Source organism: Manis pentadactyla, chromosome 1, assembly GCF_030020395.1.
Source record: "Manis pentadactyla isolate mManPen7 chromosome 1, mManPen7.hap1, whole genome shotgun sequence".
Taxonomy (NCBI): domain Eukaryota; kingdom Metazoa; phylum Chordata; class Mammalia; order Pholidota; family Manidae; genus Manis; species Manis pentadactyla.
In genome coordinates, this window is record NC_080019.1 from 186,495,156 (window position 1) to 186,511,790 (window position 16,635).

General features: G+C 47.0%; 1 protein-coding gene across 4 annotated transcripts in view; it reads left to right on the forward strand.

Annotated features, from left to right (window-relative positions):
- ITSN1 (intersectin 1) overlaps nt 1–13,830 on the forward strand; it is a 154,092-nt gene extending 140,262 nt beyond the window's left edge. For all 4 annotated transcript variants that reach the window (XM_057504209.1, XM_057504206.1, XM_057504213.1 and 1 more), the window contains 8 exons: nt 977–1,075; nt 4,153–4,320; nt 7,989–8,201; nt 9,249–9,370; nt 10,391–10,473; nt 10,789–10,872; nt 11,386–11,559; nt 13,472–13,830. In XM_057504209.1, coding sequence (XP_057360192.1) covers nt 977–1,075; nt 4,153–4,320; nt 7,989–8,201; nt 9,249–9,370; nt 10,391–10,473; nt 10,789–10,872; nt 11,386–11,559; nt 13,472–13,620 — 1,092 coding nt within the window. In that variant the 3' untranslated portion in view covers nt 13,621–13,830. The remainder of the gene's footprint in view (nt 1–976; nt 1,076–4,152; nt 4,321–7,988; nt 8,202–9,248; nt 9,371–10,390; nt 10,474–10,788; nt 10,873–11,385; nt 11,560–13,471) is intronic.
- The last annotated feature ends 2,805 nt before the right edge of the window (nt 13,831–16,635 follow it).

A 16,635-nucleotide genomic window follows, 5' to 3' on the forward strand; every position in this document is an offset into this window, starting at 1 on the left:
GGTGGGCTGGAGGCTGGGGAGCAGAAGACGGGCTGCCAGGCACCACAGACCACCTGGGGTTTCAGCCCAGGGCCGGGTCCTCCCTGGGCACAGGCAGGATGAGCTCATCACTGGACACACTTGAACTTCAGGGAAATGCTGACACCACCCAGGGCAGGGGTTAGTTTCCCTCCCCTTATCACCTCTCCTTGCCCCATTCCTGCAGGAGTGTCAGCCGCAAAGGATTCCTGTAATAATCATGTCCACGGCTGGGGCAGGGGCAGGTGTGACAGTTCCCTGGGCTTGGGGCCCAGGTCGGTCGTGGCGGCTGCCCATTTCTAAGGCATTAAACCTGGCCAGAGCCTTTGAGAGCTAAGTCACCATATTACCCCTGTGACTTACAGACAAGTTTGGGGTAGAAGGACTCTTGTCCTCCAGTCAACTTGACAAATGTAGTGGGAAGAGAGGCAGGGAGTCTGCGGTCTCCCAGATTGGACTGCTGACTCCTCATGTCTCAGCTCTGTAGTCCCCACCCCGCGTAGGGCTCCACCCGAACTAGACAATGAGATCCAGCCCTTCCAGTATCTTTGGGACTTAAGGGAATTTTTATTCTGACTCCATAGTCCTGTGACTCTTCTTATTCCTGGGGATGTTGTAGTGTTTCTGAAAATATCCAGAAGAAACATTCTCTGTAAAGCCAGAATCTCATCTCCATAAGTAAGAAACCAGTGTCCATGGAAGGTCCATTGAATCTGGACACCAGGGGTTAACCCTGGTAGCTGAGCCGCGTCCATGGGGCTCCCGTTCTCCAGCCAGAAAGGGCCTTGTCTTGGACCGGGGTGACTAGTCAGACCCTGCCCACTCCAGGCTCCCAAGTTGTTGTCCAGATAAATGATATGATGTGATGGGTGGGGAGTCCTAACTAACATCAGCATTGATGTCACTGACTGGATTTTCAGATTTCTTAAGAACATTTTTAAAAAGTCTCTTATTTCAGAGATTGGCAATGGATCCTCGATGTAAAGGAATGCCACTCTCTAGTTTCATACTGAAGCCTATGCAGCGGGTAACAAGATACCCACTGATCATTAAAAATGTAAGTACCTGTCTCACCTTTTCAAGTGGAAGAATGCTTTCTCAGCATTTCAGGAAACCCGGATCATGAGCAAGTTCCCTAGCCACGTACCTGGCATCTGTTGTGTAGAAATCATATACCAACAGGATGCTGGAGGCATCTGCTTGGTGACTCTGAAAGAAAAGCTGTTTATCATGAAAGCACTAATAAAACATAGCCTTCTGCTGTACAACCAAGTGGCTTCCACCCTGTAAGTCAGAAAATGAAAGCTCATTTCTTGACTTTTTACCTAACATGGGCATGATGCCTTTCTGGTTTGATTTTCCTAGCAAGAAAGAGAAATATAATTCCTATCACCCATCTTCAGAAAGCCACTGTGAGATACTCTATGTTAATATTAAAGGATGGTTTTTCTCCTGTGACTTCAGAAAGCCAATACCAAAAGAAAAGAAAAAAATTAGGGTCTCAGTGTTCCCATCTCTAAAATGAGTGAGCAGACTTAGACATCCTCTGGGCCTGTGGTTATATGACCCCAGGGAGGATAGCTCCCAGGGGGTTGTTTTAGATCTTGTTCCTTTTAATGGAGAATTTAGAAACCTAGATAGGGCACTGGTGTGCTCACAACTCATGGGCTGTTACTGCCTGTTGGGTCTCTCAGTGGCAGAGTCAGGAAATACATGTATGTATATATATTCATACATATATATTTATATATACATGTATGTGTACACACATATGTTTATATTTATTTCTAGGTCAATTGATGCATATTAAAGCCCATGAGTTCACAATGATACTTCCCATTTTTAATCTAATACCATAGAATTTATTCTAGCCGTCCCCCCTTCTGTATGTATAACTCCCTTCTGTATAAGAAGCCTGGCTCTCATCTCAACATGTTTACTGATTGGTTCAATCCCCTCATTTGCAACACATCTCCTTCTCATGTGAGCCATCTCCTCAGTCCCACCTTGGTGGCTGAACACCACAGAATATACTGTGGCCACCTTGGCTGAGTTAAATAGTTTTGAAAGCAGCTTTCAACCTACTGCTTCCTCTCTGTGAACTTGACAGTTACCATTTAATCAGCGCAATACTCACTCTCTCTTTCTCCTCTTTTTATTCTGCACTTTTCATCCCTGTGACTTTTTTGTTTCATAATTTGGGAAGTTTGTACCTCTTTATCCTCTCCAGCTATTTGTCCAGCACCCCGCCTTCTTCCCCTATGGCAGCCATCAGTCTATTTTCTGTGTTTATGAGTCTATTTCTCTTTAGTTTATTTGTTTGTGTGTTTTATTTTTAGATTCCACATATAAGTGAAATTAAATGGTATTTATCTTTCTCTTTCTGTCTTATTTCATTTGGCATAATATCCTGGAGGTCCATCCATGTTTTCATAAATGGCAAGACTTCATTTTCTTTATGGCTGAATCATATTCCATTATATATATGTACCATATCTTCTTTATCAATTTCTCTATTGACAGACACTTAGGTTGTTTCCATATCTTGGCTATTATATATATATATATACACACATATATACACCATAATCTCTTTATTCAGTCTATGTATATCTGTTCTATATATTATTCTATACATATATTCAATATATTCCATTCTATTTAGATAGATAGATAAATGGATATATATAATCTCTATATATCCATATATCTAGATAGATATCTATATATCTATATATAGAGAAAATGGAATATTATTCAGTCATAAAAAAGAATGAAATCTTGCCATTTGTGACAACATGGATGGACCTCAAGGGCATTATACTAAGTCAAATAATATAGAGAAAATACCATATGATCTTTCTGATATGTAGAATCTGAAAAAGAAATTTAAAAACCCCAAGCCTGTAGGTAAAGAGAACAGATTGGTGGTTGCCAGAGGTGGAGGTGGGAGTGGGAGTGTGTGACAGAAGAGGGTGAACTACTTTTGTTTTTTGTTTTCTTTAGCTTAAATAACTTGAAAAAAAGAAAGCTAAAAACAAATGTAGTCACATAAGCCAGCTCTGTGGGCTCCCATTCTAGAGCAGTAGTCATCAGCTTGGCTGCATATTAGAATCACCTGGAAAGTTCTAGAGAATTCCTCTGCCCGAGTCCCCAGGGATTCTGATCTGGTCAGGGATAAGGCATCAGGATTTTTCAGGGAGATGCTAATGTACAGCCAGGATTGGCCCAGAAGTTACAGTTGCTGCTAGAGATAATTGGTGGACATACAGGACCCAGCATGTGTGTTTTCCTTGAATTGGGTGCTTACTTAGGACTTTAAAAAAAAGTATACCTTTGAGATGGGAATCTGAATTATTTGTATGTGGACAAGGCCTGAGCAGATACACTCTCAACATGTTCCTAGTACAGTCCAAAGGGGCCCTGGTGCCTTTCCATGTTCTTTGAGTTTTTCTTCGTGATGACTGCTTTTAGTGCCCTCAAAGACCTTTGAGAATCTGATGGTAACTGCACCTATTTATTGAGTACCCTCTAAGGGCCAGATGCTTTGCAAATTGCTTTACGTATCAAACAAACTTTATGAAGGGGGTGTTACTAGTATTCCATTTTTCATATGAGGAAACAGGCTCAAAACATTTATATGGCTGGCCCATATTGTGGCTGGTCAATGAGCAGGGAGTTTAACCCAGAGGGTCTAGCTCCATAGCTGGCACTTTTAACCTCTGGCTTGGAACGGTCTATCCAGAAGAGCACACATTTGCTCAGCTGCACCCCTTTGCATGCTTTTGCAGAGGTGGGCAGACACCTGCAGTGTGCATGGACCCAGGGAAGAGACATCCCTAGGGGGAAATCCGTGCAGGCGCATTATTGCCCTTGCTGCAGCCACTGCCCTCCTCATACCCAAGTATAGATAATGTGGTATCCCCTATCCCCAAAGGGGACTCTACCAACAAGGAATGGCCATCACGCTCCCTGTCATTGCTGTGGTGGGTGCTCAGAGCTGCAGCTGCTCATGTGGGCACCGTTCAGGAAAGGTATGTGCCATGCTTTGTCTCTCCTGGGACCTGGCACTCAGGACAGCGAACCCCAGGCTCACACACACTGCCTAAGGTTGTTGTCTTCTGTTCTATGTAGATCCTAGAAAACACTCCTGAAAACCACCCGGACCACAGTCACTTGAAGCATGCCCTGGAGAAGGCAGAGGAGCTGTGTTCCCAGGTGAACGAAGGGGTGCGGGAGAAGGAGAACTCTGACCGGCTGGAGTGGATCCAAGCCCACGTGCAGTGTGAAGGCCTGTCAGAGGTAGCTGCCTTCAGGGTGGGGCCTGGGCCTCCTCGGGCTGAGTCCTTGGCAGCTGGCCTGAAGGAGGATGAACCATCCTCTCCAGCCCACCGCGGGCTAATTCTCCAGCTGCTGCTTTTCTGCTGCTTAATCTATCCATTGAGTTTTTTATTTCAATGGCTTTCGTTACCATTTCTAGTAGTTCTATTTATGTTCTCAAATCTGCTGTTTTCTTTCTTGTGTCTTGTTCGTTGCACAAATGGCCATGCTGCTCATTTATTTCCAGGCACATTTTAAACATATTACCTGTATATTTCAAATCAGGTAATTCCAACACCTAAAGTTACGGAGCTTACTCTTCTGTTTGTAGTTTCTGCAGGCTTTAGCACACATGCCTGTTTCTCTGTATGTACTGTGATTTTTGATTGTGAGCTTAATGCTGCTCTTGCATCTTTACCTGAGGGATCTTTGAGGTCTCACGCTGCACTCCCGATGAGAGGACTGCTGCCAGGATGACCCTCAGTTAAATGTGGATGGGTTCTTGCATCACACTAGTGTGTGAATGATGGTTGTGAACTCGTGTGAGAGATGTTCGGTGGTTACAAATTCTCCCAGGCATTTTTAACCCCTTCATTTTTATCAGGGTCAAAAATAAGCAAGTCTTTCTGTTCATCCCTTCTATGCTTGAGTTCACTTGTCTTTCTTCCCCTGGGGTCCAGTGTTTTGTGAAGCTCTCATGTTAGGTCCCTCACCTCATGGGGGCCCTGGGTACACCACATGTCTCCTGCAGCCCACCTGCCTTTAAAGTGGATGCTCAAGGTCACCAGATTCAGGAGGGTCTCTCAGAGCAAAAGCCAGCTTGGGGGCCTGTTTATCTGTTGGGCTTTGCATTTCATTCTGGTTTTGGCCTCTGTAAACTTCTTACTTTTATTTTTTACTCCCTTGCTTGTATGTAAAAGGTACATTTTTATATTTTCCTCGCTTTTAAACATTTTCTGTGGATGAGTCATTATCTAGATAGTCCACCATATTGCTAGAAAGAGAAGTCTCTCCTCGAGTATTTAATTCTCTTCTTGTCACTTACCTTCCCTTCAGTTTCATTAATTCTCTCTGCCTGTTTTCTCTCTTTCTGCTTTGGTGCACACACACACGCACACACACACACCATTCACTAGAGTTTACCGGAATGCTCAGGCAAAATGTGTCTGCCTCATCCTCTCTCCTGTGGCTTCTTCCTTGTAACGAGCCTCAAAGGCTCTCACTGCCTGAGGAAGTCACCACCACTGGTTCCTTCTCTGCCCTGCCTCTGTTGTGCTTCAGCATAGGTGTGGGATGAGCAAAATTGTGGGAGAAACCCTGTGGAAACCAAGGTGACAGAAGTGGGCTCCCATTTTGCAACTTTGCGTGGATGTGCAGTCCGGGGCCATTCGTCGGCTGGTTGGCGGACTCATTCATTCCTTCACTCATCAGTAAGCATTTACTAAGCACCTGCTCATGTACCATTCTCAGTCCTAAACACTAAGGACATGAAAAGCAGTGAGACGCGGCCTCCCTCCTCAAAGAGCCTACAGTCCTGCATAAGGCAGGGGGCTTAAACCAATGTTTACAACAAAATGTGAGGACTGATGAGGAAAGACTCAGTGCAATTGCTGTGGGAACATGCTGCGCGGAGGAAGGGACAGTTGTGGAGGGACTCAGGGATGCACTGGGGAAGGTGATCCTTGGCTGGGTGTTGAAAGATGAAGATCTCTATGCAGGAAAGAATTCTGGGGGAGGGCATTTCCGTGGAGGACACAGCCCAGCAGGGCACTGGTGAGAAGTGGAGGGCGAGAGGTGGTAAGGCTTTAAAGCAAGGGAAGCCAGGGTGAGGAAGGCCTGGGTGTCATTCAGAGGGGTGTTCACTCGATCCTGACAAAGGTGGAGCTGAACAAAGCCCCGAGTCGGTCGGGCGGAAATGCTGCCATGGCAACTTGCTCTTGGGAAGGCGCCTTCCCCAGTATCATAGCCGCAGTCAGCGGAACAGCAGGAGGCCTGGCTTTCACCTTAAAGCACTAAGAATAAAATGAACTCTGGTCGTTTGGGTTTGGGGGCTCTTGGGCCCTCTTTGAAACAGATAGCTGTCCTTCCTTGTGACCAGCCTTGCCTCACTTTTGCACAGCAGCTTTCCTTCTGTCTGTATGGTGCTCACCGTCACGGAAAGGGGCCTGTTGGCTTCTGCCTCCTGGCCCAGTCCTGGACACACACCAGTGGTTAAGTTTAAAATAAATGCTGCCTTCAGCATCCTTGTCTGAAGATAGAGACATGTACAGACTGTTCCCAACTCATATATATTCAGTGTTAGCCTGGCCAGTTGGAGGCCCCAGACTTTGAGTATGAATAGATGGACATCCCCTGTAGGCAGTCCAAGTTGCTTTCTCTGGATTCATTATCTGTCCCCAAGTGGCTTGAACTCTCTGAGTAAGTGAAAAGGGCTAGATTGATCTCGAGGCTCCTGTTCAGAGTACAAAGGGGTGCAGAACATCCTGTGAAGGCTCCCAGTGGGGTATCACCTTGAGTCTTTCGGGCTCCCTCAGAAGCCTGGTGGGGCCCTAGAGGCCCTCCTTCTACCTTGGGCGTGAGAGGGGGTGGAGTGGCCACTCTTCCTTGATGCCTGTAGGCCTCTAGTTGCAGAGGCACTGCTGATAGTTTCTCCCACATTGGAGGCCGATGGGTGGCCACCAGCCTCTCTTGTCTTCACAGATAGTCTCCTTGGGGAAACCTGTGGGGTCTGTAGCGCTGGACAGAGCCTCGGCCGTGAAGGCTTCTGGACGGGCTTCCCCCTGGGGCACGAGTGCAGCAGGTGGGACTGGGAGGGTCTGACAGCCGCCTGCATCACAGCGCTGCCTGGGCACAGCTGCGGGCGGCCCCGCCCTCAGCCCCTACCCCTGCTGTCAAAAAAGGGGGCCTCAGTGGGGTCGTGTTTGCCTCAGTGCCCCTGTGCCCCTTTTGAACCTGCTCACATGGGATGGCAGAGCCGCCTCCAAGGTCTGGGAGGTGGCAGGGAGAGAGCCGCCCCTTCACTCCTCAGGACGTGAGCCTGGTGGGGTTTAACGACACCAGTGCGGTGTCTGTTCTGTTGGGTTTTGACGTGTCTCTCAGCACTGCCAAGGTCTGCAGGCCACCCGTGTGCCAGGGGCCTAGCTCCACCTTGGAAAGTAGCGTGCAGCCTGGAGGAGCTGGGCAGAGGGGCTGAGGCTTTCCGGGAGTGCAGAGGCCCGCGTGAGACCCCGTGGAGGCACCCTCGGAGCGGTTCATGCGCCCTCTGGCGGCCACCCTGCACACAGCACACACTCATCGGGGTAGGGGAGGGCCGAGCATTTTCTTCCTGCCGCCCAGTTTTCCCAATAAATTAAAGGGAGAAGGGACCCAGTGACCCTGAGACGCTAGCAGACCCCTAAGGAAAAGCATTAAGAATTTTAATCAAGATGGCTCTGGGCACTAGGAGTCCCCCTTCCGCTGACTTTGACTTCATGGCCCTGAAAGCACCTCCTGACGTCCTCAAAGCCATCCTTGACTAGAGCCTGAGCTGCGGGCCCGCTGGGGCCCAGCCTCAGGTTCTCATGGAGCCCACCTGTCGATGCAGAACAACCAAAATCAAACAATGACTTCAGTTCATTGTGTCTTCTTTGGGTTTTGTTTTCCTTTCTCAGCAACTTGTGTTCAATTCAGTGACCAACTGCTTGGGGCCACGCAAGTTTCTGCACAGTGGGAAGCTCTACAAGGCCAAGAGCAACAAGGAGCTGTATGGCTTCCTCTTCAATGACTTCCTCCTGCTCACACAAACTGTAAAGCCCTTGGGCTCTTCTGGTACCGACAAAGTCTTCAGCCCCAAGTCTAACCTGCAATATAAAATGTACAAAACCGTAAGTCTGACTCCAGATTGCAGCATCAGGGTTGATGTTTGGAGGAGAAGTTTCCAAAAGGAGTTGATGTATTAGCAGGGTTTGGGGGCCATGATGTAGAGAAGGCGAACAGGGGGAGCCAGGGTGTAGGGTGGCCACAGTGGTGTGGTGCTGGGGCTGTCAGAAAAGGAGCAATGTTCAGATGGATTGATGGAACATCTGTTAGCTGCTCAATGGCTGCTGCTGCTGTGGGTCCCCCAGACGTGGCGGAGGCACACTCTGCCCTGGCCAGGCTCACCATCCACTGTGCAGATGAGGCAGGCGTGGGAAAGCTTGAGACCAGAGCTCATTCACCCACCTTCCAAACAGTACCAGATCCCCCTCAAGACTTCTCAGGATACCTTGAAACATCTGTTCCCCTCACCTTTCTGGCAAAAGACAAGCTAAACAGTGGAGAACTTCTCTAAGCTGTTTATTTGGTCTGCTCCTACGTACATGGCTGTTTTTGTGAGTCTTTGTGTCGTGGAGATTGTTTTCCTAAATGGTCCGTGTGGGAGTGTTTTTACAGAAGAATTTTCTCTGGAGCAGCAGTTTGCCTTATTCTGAGAAAACGAACAATGTCCTTAAGTAGATTGTCACTAGCAACTCTGTATGAAACTCTTTGGAGGGAATTGCTTGGAGATAAAGTTGGTGGAGATGTTTGCTGATTAGGATCTGCTATGCAAAAAGCAGATGAGTCACTTCTTCTCCTGAAGGACTCAAAAAATACCTGCCAAATGGAGGGAGGATATCCATATTTATAATTTGCAATATGTGAAAGTTAGTATTAACACAAAATTGTTATTCTGGTAGCGTTTACTGGAACACATGCACAAACATACCTTCAACCTCAGTCTGGTTTACTGCAGAATGCACACACACACACACACACACACACACACACACACACACACACACACAGTTTAGTTTACTGCAACATGTGTCCACAAGCAGGCACACACACTCATAGTTTGCTGGGACTTACAGACACCCATTCTGGTTTTATAATGACTGTACCTTCTTTTTTAGCCTATTTTCCTAAATGAGGTTCTAGTAAAATTACCCACTGACCCTTCTGGGGATGAACCCATTTTCCACATTTCCCACATCGACCGAGTCTACACCCTCCGAGCAGAAAGCATAAATGAAAGGTAAGACCTGCCACCTCCCTGGCACTGGGCACCCAGGTTCCACCAGGTGCAGGATGTTTAATTAATCAGCAGGTCCCAGCAGTCCCTGAGTTGCAATACCATAACCTCTGGCTGGAGGGGGTGGGGGAGGTGTTAATACTTTTTTCCTGAGCTTCTCAGAAGTTTGATGTCTGGCATGAATTTTTCAAAATAAGATGCATTGAAACACATTTTGCTTGATAATTTTTTAAAAGAACTTTCAGCATTCTTTGAGACAAATGGAGCATCTCAGGTTTCCTCAGGTAGCAGAAACCAGTAGGACAGTGATTTGGGGATTAACAGGACCACCCAGACCTGATCCCCTCCTCAACTGTCTCCCTGGGGCAAACATTCTGGCTCCTAGAGCTGTGGGGGTTTTGTTTCAATCATGTCTTCAAGACTCTGCCCCAGAGCCAAACGAAGCAGATCACTTTCTGAAGGGTGAACTCTGACACAAGGCCAACAACATTCCAGAGCATTTGTGCCAAGCAAGAAAACTGGCCAATGTTATATAGCCTGTGTGGTTCTCCGAAAAGTGAAGATGGAAACATCACGCCCAACTGCTCCCCCTGGGGTGTGTTTGCTTTTTCATGTAATGTGGTTCCCTATCTGGGAAATGGTTTTTGTTCTTCCCATGGATGATTTAGTAAGAGAGATCCTTCTGGCCTTGTTGGGTATAAGGCAAATATGTGACGCTTTTCAGTAAAACGGGAAGAGGAGTTATGTGCTGTCTGTTGGCACCCATATCGGCATTTACCATAGATCCTCTTGCATGGGGACACCAGTGTAGGTCTGGAGAATATCAACAAAAGTGTCGCTCATGCCTTTTGTATTAATGGTAGGAATAAATGTTAGCAGTATGTGACATAAAACAAGACTTGTTTTCCCAAGTCTTTGTTGTTAAAATCAAATCAAAGCAGAGTCCCAGAAACTGAATTTGAACAGACCCGATGCCTTTTCCCTGAGTTCTGTTTGGCACCTTTCTGTCTTTTCCTTTCTCAGGACAGCCTGGGTGCAGAAAATCAAAGCTGCTTCTGAACTCTACATAGAGACTGAGAAAAAGAAGCGGGAGAAGGCATACCTGGGTAATGCATCGCTCGATGGCGCAGGCCATTGTCTCCTGCACAGCTGGGGCACAGATCCCTGTGGCTGGGTCTCGAATCCTTAGAGCTGGAAGATGGGCCTGGCAGGAGAGGCGAGGCCTGAGTGGGGATGGAGGTGCGATGAGGTCAGCGAGCAGAGTGCAGGAGGGGGGTGGCAGGCCAATTCCAGGAGCAAGGAAGCCAGAGTGTAAGGAGAGGAAGGGGCCTCCAGGACACAAGGGGATCCGGACGCAAACAGGGATGGGAAAGGGGTCAAATTGAAACAAAGCACGTTGTGTTGATTTCCTGCCTCTACAGTCCGTTCCCAAAGGGCAACAGGTATTGGAAGGCTGATGGTGAACGTCGTCGAGGGCATCGAGCTGAAACCCTGTCGCTCCCATGGTAAGGACTGGGAGGCACCTTGGCCCCCGATAGCGTGGGAGCCTTTTCTGCATTCTCCCCACCCGGCTTTACATGAGATGTGCTGTCTTCATCATCCTAAATTTTCTTCCAGAATTGGTGTTTCTAGCACACTTTAAAATCCTAGAGTTAAAAAAATCTTTTCCACCATTTTGCTTTCCAGAGGGATCCGAGTGGCTGCCTTTCACAGTAGATGTGATGCAGTCTAAGCCATAAGCAAAGAAACAGGGAAGGCCCAGTTTTGACGGCTGCTAATCTAATTATGTGTTTAGGCATTATAAGTATTTTGAAGTATCATAGTCTATGATGCTAAATTGTGGGACTTCTCACCTGAATTTTCCATTTTATGCCACTTACCAAGTGTGGCAATGGGGGTGTGTGTGAAAATAAGGGGTGCAGAGGGAAAGTGGATCTCCCTGTGACTAGGACTCCACCATGCTGTGCCCAGAAGAGCCTGCAGCCAGGTGGGAGTCGAGCAGGCTCTATTCACTGCAGGAAAGAGTAACCCGTACTGTGAGGTGACCATGGGCTCCCAGTGTCACATCACCAAGACTATCCAGGACACTCTGAATCCCAAGTGGAATTCCAACTGCCAGTTCTTCATCAAGGACTTGGAGCAGGAGGTCCTTTGCATCACCGTGTTTGAGAGGGACCAGTTCTCTCCAGATGGTGAGTAGCGAGTAGCTGCCCGAGTTGCCCTTCTTCCTTCCCTGTCACTTGGCTTTCATGGGCAAATGTTTCTACCTGGGAACTTGGTGCCCAGAAGTCCTTGTGCTTCCCTCTGGAGAGGTGAGGTTGGCACAAACTCAGCCTGCCCTAGAAAGAGGCCTTCAGGGGTGCTGGGGCATCTCGGAGAAGGTGGCTGAAGCATGCTTGGTCTGCAGCGGTGCAGGTGCCCTAGACCACAACCATGGTAACCACGCTTCCCCAGGGCAGGTATGAAGGGGCTCTTCTGGAGCCTCAGCCCAGTCCTTCAGTCCTTGGCCAGAGGCCATACTGATGATGGGGAAAAGTAGCCAGTTGAGCAAGAATGTGAGTCCACAACAGGTGTGGCAGAATCAATTGGTGCCCTTTGGGTGACATTTCTGGTTAATTAAAGGGATGAAATTGTATTAGATGGCTCATCCCTTCAACCAGCTTTCTGTTTCTGCTTTGAGCCTGGAAAAGAATGGGTCTGGCCAGTGATTTCAGGAAACTGTCTCTTCCTCACCCCAATAAGAAGGACAGAGTAAATTTAAAGATAATGGTCTCAACTTAATTGTATTCAAAGGAGCATGATTAAGTGCTAGGACTGAGGGTCTAATGTTAGGCTGACATTGATCTGTACAAGGCTAACATTATCCTGTGTGGCTTTTGTCTTTTAGTACTTTCTTTCCCTAAAAATTATGTTGGTTTCAGGTGTAAAACACAGTGATTTGACAATTATAGACATTTCTAAATGCTCACCACAGAAAGTGTCTTTTGGTACTTTTATATGAATGGCCCCATTGAGCCTTAGGTACTATTGGTTATTGACCAAAGACAATGTTAGAGCAAGGCCAGAACAACCTGACTGGTATGTCTGGGTTCTTAACAACTGTGTTTCATTGTCAGTTTTTATTCTGATAAGTGAAGGTTTGACATTGGATTGCTGTTTTTTAATTGGGAAATATCATGACACAGTGACAAGTCTATTGAGGTATGAATGGAAAATCCTAGCGTTGTTCTCACATCAGAGATTATTTCCATGAAATGCACATGGGGCAAAACAAACCTGTATCTGTCCACAAGAAAATAATCCTCAGGTTTTGAATGAGAACTCTGAAAGAGGCTGGCTGCTGTGTAGGGGTGCCTGTGTCATAGTACATCCCAGTAAATGACTGTTGAATGAACAAATGAAAGAGATCATTGTCTGGAGGCCCACTGAACACCGTGGTGTGTGTACATAGCATTGAAAAAATTTTCAAACACGTTCATGTCCATTCTCAGACTGACACTCCGTCGTTGATAAAACGTGGTAGTGAGGTGGTTGCGGGAGTGTTGCTGGAAGCATGTGGCTCCCGTGCTGTCACCTCCTCTCGGCCCTCACATTTTCTCTCTGGCACGTGCATAAGAGCAGTAGAAGGGCCAGCCCTAGCTCACCATCCTCGACTTTTCTGAAAGGGACGTGACATTGCAAAGCGTGCTTCTGTGACAACCCCTGGGAGAAATTACTGTCCAATTTTTGTCCCAGAAATAGTTGTCTTTGTTGGGTGATTTTAAATTTCCCTTACATCGCAAATTGTGCAGCTGAAACGACATCTGGTTTTGCATCCCAGGAAGCCAATAGCCCTTTGCAGCTCCCCAGGTGTGGGCAGGCCGTGGCCAGAGATTCTAGCTCCTTCTAGACTCTCCTTTGTCCCCACCCAGCGTCCTTTCCTTTTCGATCCACTTAAAAATTTTGCCCTGTCTTTGCAGTTCATGGATTCCTACAAACTGAGCTGACTCCCTTTTAGAGAAAGGGAGAGTGTAACATTTCACTGGGGAATTCCCAGTGTGCCAAATCCATGCCTCAAGGAGAAGGAATTCTCTCTCTGAGCAGGGTTGTTTGTTCTCCTTTCAGATTTTTTGGGTCGGACGGAGATCCGCGTGGCTGACATCAAGAAGGACCAGGGTTCCAAGGGTCCAGTTACAAAGTGTCTCCTGCTGCATGAAGTCCCCACAGGCGAGATTGTGGTCCGCTTGGACCTGCAGTTGTTCGATGAGCCATGAGGAGCAGGCCCAGGGCAGCTTGGCAGAGTTCCAGCCTGAGGCAGCGGATGCCATCTGCAAAGGGGGTTGCTGAAGAGCATCGATGGGTGTCCAGCCCCAGGGCAATGGGACAGTGCAGACAGGCCCCTCAAAGCTTCCAGGAATGACTCTTGACAATCCTTCCCCCAAACAATTTCCAATTTTATGAAAACAAACAAACCAATGAACTGAGTTTTCCTTTGTTCTCACTGTGGGTCTCACCATGGCTTCTGCGGTCTTCTGACCCTGTAGCCCCCAGCTGCATTTGGCCGGGAATCTGGCCCATCTCTGGGCTTGAGGAATGGGTTGGGGTACAGTAAATTAATGCAATGTCTGTAGTTTTGGAGCACTCATGTAACCCACCTATTTTTTACGTCCACCAGTCCCCAAGTAGTCCCCTTGACCTATGATGCCTAGTCCTTGGTGTGTTTAGAAATAATTATGAAGGTCCTGTCATTACTTTAGAATCTCATTCCCCCACTGGGACCTTTTTGGAATGCTGCCCTGCATCTGATCACTTGGGAAGATGGTCTCCTGATCAGATACTGAGCTAACTCTTTGAAGAGCTGGTCCATGGAAGATTCCAGCAAGTAGATTGATAGAGCCCACCAGGTCTTTAATTGATAGATGTCAATGAAAACTATTACTGGCTGCTATTAGGTGATTCAATTATGATTTCCACCATGCTTGGAAGATAGTGAAGGAAGCTCTTCATTCACAAAGTTATATTCTGTTGGATTAGATCACCAAGGGTCACCGGAAAGGCTACTGTACAATGTCATTGGGTCCTGGTTGCCAGCCCAGTTGGAAAATCATCGTTTGGCTTGAAGGTCCTGTGATGCTTCATGACAAGAGTAGTTGCTGGTGACCACCTCTGAGCCTGTTCTTGCTTGAATGTGTTGGATCTTGACTGTCAGGGGAAATTTCAGCATCTGTTATTGGTATGTTCCCAAAAAAGGCACCCCTCGGTGTGTAAAGGAAGAATGACAATCTGGAAGTGGGGTGGAAGGATGCGAAGGGCCTCCGTGGTGTGTGTGGGGGCTGGGGGTGTGCGAGGCCTGCAAGCCCAGGGAAGAAGAATCCTTCCCATGCTCCTCCACGCACAGCCCACCTCTCTGCGACGGAAACACACGTTACTGTTGCCAGAGTCAGGAGTGTATGACCACATGCCAACCTGTTCGGTTTGAATTCTTTGATTTTTTTCCTTAAATGCCAGGAGATAGGCTGGTTAACGAGATAATAACTTGATTTGCTAGTGAAAAGTGTGGGTCGTATTTTGTTCACATATTGATGTTCTCATAATCCCAGTCTGTTGTGGTCATGAAATGTTCTTTGCATGTTCTCTTGGTCCCGGAGTCCAGCTTTCCTGTGTTAGAGGGTTCTGTCCTATCGTAGGTCCTCAGAATTGAATTAGGGTTGTAGAAGCGCTTTAAAAATGGTAGTGTCAGCATAGTGGCCGAGCACCTACTTTGCTGGGAACGGGATGCATGGTGTCATAATTTTCCTTAAGAGCCTTGTCATATTTCAAGTGATTTTAAAGCTGTGTGTGTTGGAAAGGGCAACAAAGTTTACATTTCATACTTTTAAGAAACACTTTATTATTTATTTATTGAAGATAGTGTAGAATTTTGTATCAAGAACAACAAACATAAGTATTTTTTGAAACAAGCAGATACACTGTTTAGTTAGAAACCTTCACCTGAACACTGGTATAGACCAAGTTTAGCTTCAGGCACACATTTGTTTACCACTTCCCAGCAGAGAACATGGTTAAAACACTTTAAGTTTATATTTTTTGATGTTGTTACAGAACTGTTTTAAATTAAATCTATAAATAGACATACAACTCATGCTTTCCTATTTCTAGAACCAATAGTTTGTTCAGTGTGTTTGTGAAAGACATGATACTATAGTAGAAAAACAGTATTACATATGTAAATGGATGTCACTATTCCAGTCCCTTTCTTTTCCTGTTCCTTTTTCTTTGTTGGCCATCTTTGTGTGTTCATATTGGGCATCGCCATTCATGCAAGACCCTTTTAGGTCCCCCAGGCCCCCCACTCAGAGTCCCATTATCAGAATTAATGTATTGTGAAGAAGCAATACTAGTCTTTTATCCTAAGTGACTATATTGAGCACCCCTGGGCTGCTCCTCCTCCGGGGACTCAGTTCTGGACTAGTGTCCTTGGACTCACTGGTGGGATTTGTAATGTGATCAGTTGTACTTAGGGATGAGCCAGCTGGCCCTTGGATGCTTCTGTGACTCATGATGCATGTCGGGGGACAGAGCCTCAGACCTCAAAGTCTTTGACCTCTGTTCCTTCACTTCCACCTTTATGGCTGCCTGCATCGTGTCATGGAGCTGAAACATCCCTTTCCGATGGGCAGCCCATCTCCTAGATCTTGGCTTCTAAATGCAGGGTTTCTCTAGATCACTGCATCTGGGCACTCAGATCCCAGCTGTGTAGATGTTCCTGCAGGCTTCCCTTCTCTGAGCCACCCTGACCTCCTCTAGCCCAACAAGGGGCTCTTCTGTCCACAGAGCTGTGTGCTCAGGACAGGATCCTCAGGCTGCGGCTTCCTCAGAGACCAGCTGCCCTAAAGGGACGATCCATATCCCCGTCCTTCTGGGGCAGGGGCTCTCTGGCAGACATTGTCCCCCCTGGCAGGCAGGGGGGCACCATTATCTCCTGGAACCTGGAGGGTGTTCATTCAGATCCAAGGCTCACCTGACATAGGAAGAAGGACCTTTCCAGGCTAGGGTCACAGGGAAACTGGGATCGGACTTCCTTGTTTAACGTCCTCTGCCCTCTGTCCCTGTCCTCAGATGGCAGAGGAGAGAACTGTGCTCCAAAGAACATTAATGTTAAAAGGAACATTTTTTTCTTTGCCTTTTGAACAACTTAAGCCTGATCTAAGTGTATGAAAGTAACTCATGTCATCTGTCTGAGCAGCACAGAGTTTAGCTGGAAAAAAATCCCATCCAAAAATTGATCA